The sequence below is a fragment of the Buceros rhinoceros genome, unplaced genomic scaffold, assembly GCF_000710305.1.
Source record: "Buceros rhinoceros silvestris isolate BGI_N320 unplaced genomic scaffold, ASM71030v1 scaffold16354, whole genome shotgun sequence".
NCBI classification, from domain to species: domain Eukaryota; kingdom Metazoa; phylum Chordata; class Aves; order Bucerotiformes; family Bucerotidae; genus Buceros; species Buceros rhinoceros.
In genome coordinates, this window is record NW_010410166.1 from 7855 (window position 1) to 9025 (window position 1171).

Below are 1171 nucleotides of genomic sequence, written 5' to 3' on the forward strand. Positions count from 1 at the left end.
CTGGTTGTTGTTCAGAGAAAAAAAAAAATACAGACCCCCCCCAAGAATTAAGCGTTTAAGAAAATTATGACTGTAACCGTTCAACATATTCAAATTCGTTTATACTGGCCTAGAGGGAAGAAAAAATATACTTCAAATATTAATACTATTATTTTCAAAAAGGCTGAGAGAAAAACGCTGACTTTCATGGAAATCGATTTCCGAAATTTCGCTGCCTCTGGAAGGAGAAAAAAAATAAAATATATTTTCAAATCTTTCTTAAAGTCTTTAGCTGGTTGTAAATTGAGTTTATATATCCATCACTGTCCGCAACTAATAGATTAAGATACATTGTCTTTCAGTTTGGAGACTATTTTCTTATCCTTCACCCTCCTATTCTGAAACCAAATGGTAACTTGTCTCTCAGACAGGTTTGTGGCTGCTGATATCCTTCTCCTCTTGTCCTTGTTAATGAACTTGTTAATGGCATATTCATTCTCGAGTTCTTTAAGCTGCAGTTTTGTGTACGGCACTCGCTTCTTTCTCCCACGCCGGTAGACACACATATCGGGCTGGTTTAGTGCAACGTCTCCTATTGTAAAAGACATTATGTGAAAAATTAGAATTTTATTACAGGCGTTTAAAGCTTAACCGATACTTGTTGGGCACTGGTTTTCACGGGCAAATAAATAATGCAGGGTAGTTTACAGTTTATTATTATTTACACTGCCACATTATTTGCACGTTAGTAAAGCACCAAAACCTTGATGGACTGTCATCACTTTGCAGGCATGCATCGCTAGCGAGCACGCAGGACGGCGGGGGCATTGGCTGGGGGGCCGAGAGCAGGTCGGTCCTGGCAGCGCACACAGAGAAATCGCTTTGGTGTGTGTTTCCCGAGTTTGTTTGCATGTGGTTTCTGCCTCTGTGCCCTCAGTGCTCGTAGTCTCCTAAGTGCTCTGGGGCCGGGTCAGTCGCCAGCCAGAGAGGCAGAGGAACGCAAGCCTTCGAGCCACCGCCTTGCAAACGGCAAACGCGAATACAAAGGCGGCCATCGAAGGAAGCAGCAGGAGAAAGAGACCGAGTCCCGGGGCTCCGGGGCCCTGGTGCTGTTGACGGGATGGGGGGGCTCTGGGGTCTGTCCCGCGAGGTGGAAAGCAGAGGGTGAAGTTTCCTCGGGGGTAGGGAGGTG

The 1171-nt window shown here is 45.3% G+C and overlaps 1 protein-coding gene across 1 annotated transcript; it reads right to left on the reverse strand.

The window, feature by feature from the left end:
• Positions 1-166: 166 nt before the first annotated feature.
• Positions 167-600, reverse strand: HOXD13 (homeobox D13; the record flags this gene model as incomplete). The annotated part of the gene is given in 2 exon segments (XM_010135510.1): positions 167-581; positions 583-600. Coding segments are annotated over 2 exon segments (279 nt in total), but the record flags the coding sequence as incomplete, so codon positions are not given.
• Between the last annotated feature and the right edge of the window lie 571 nt (positions 601-1171).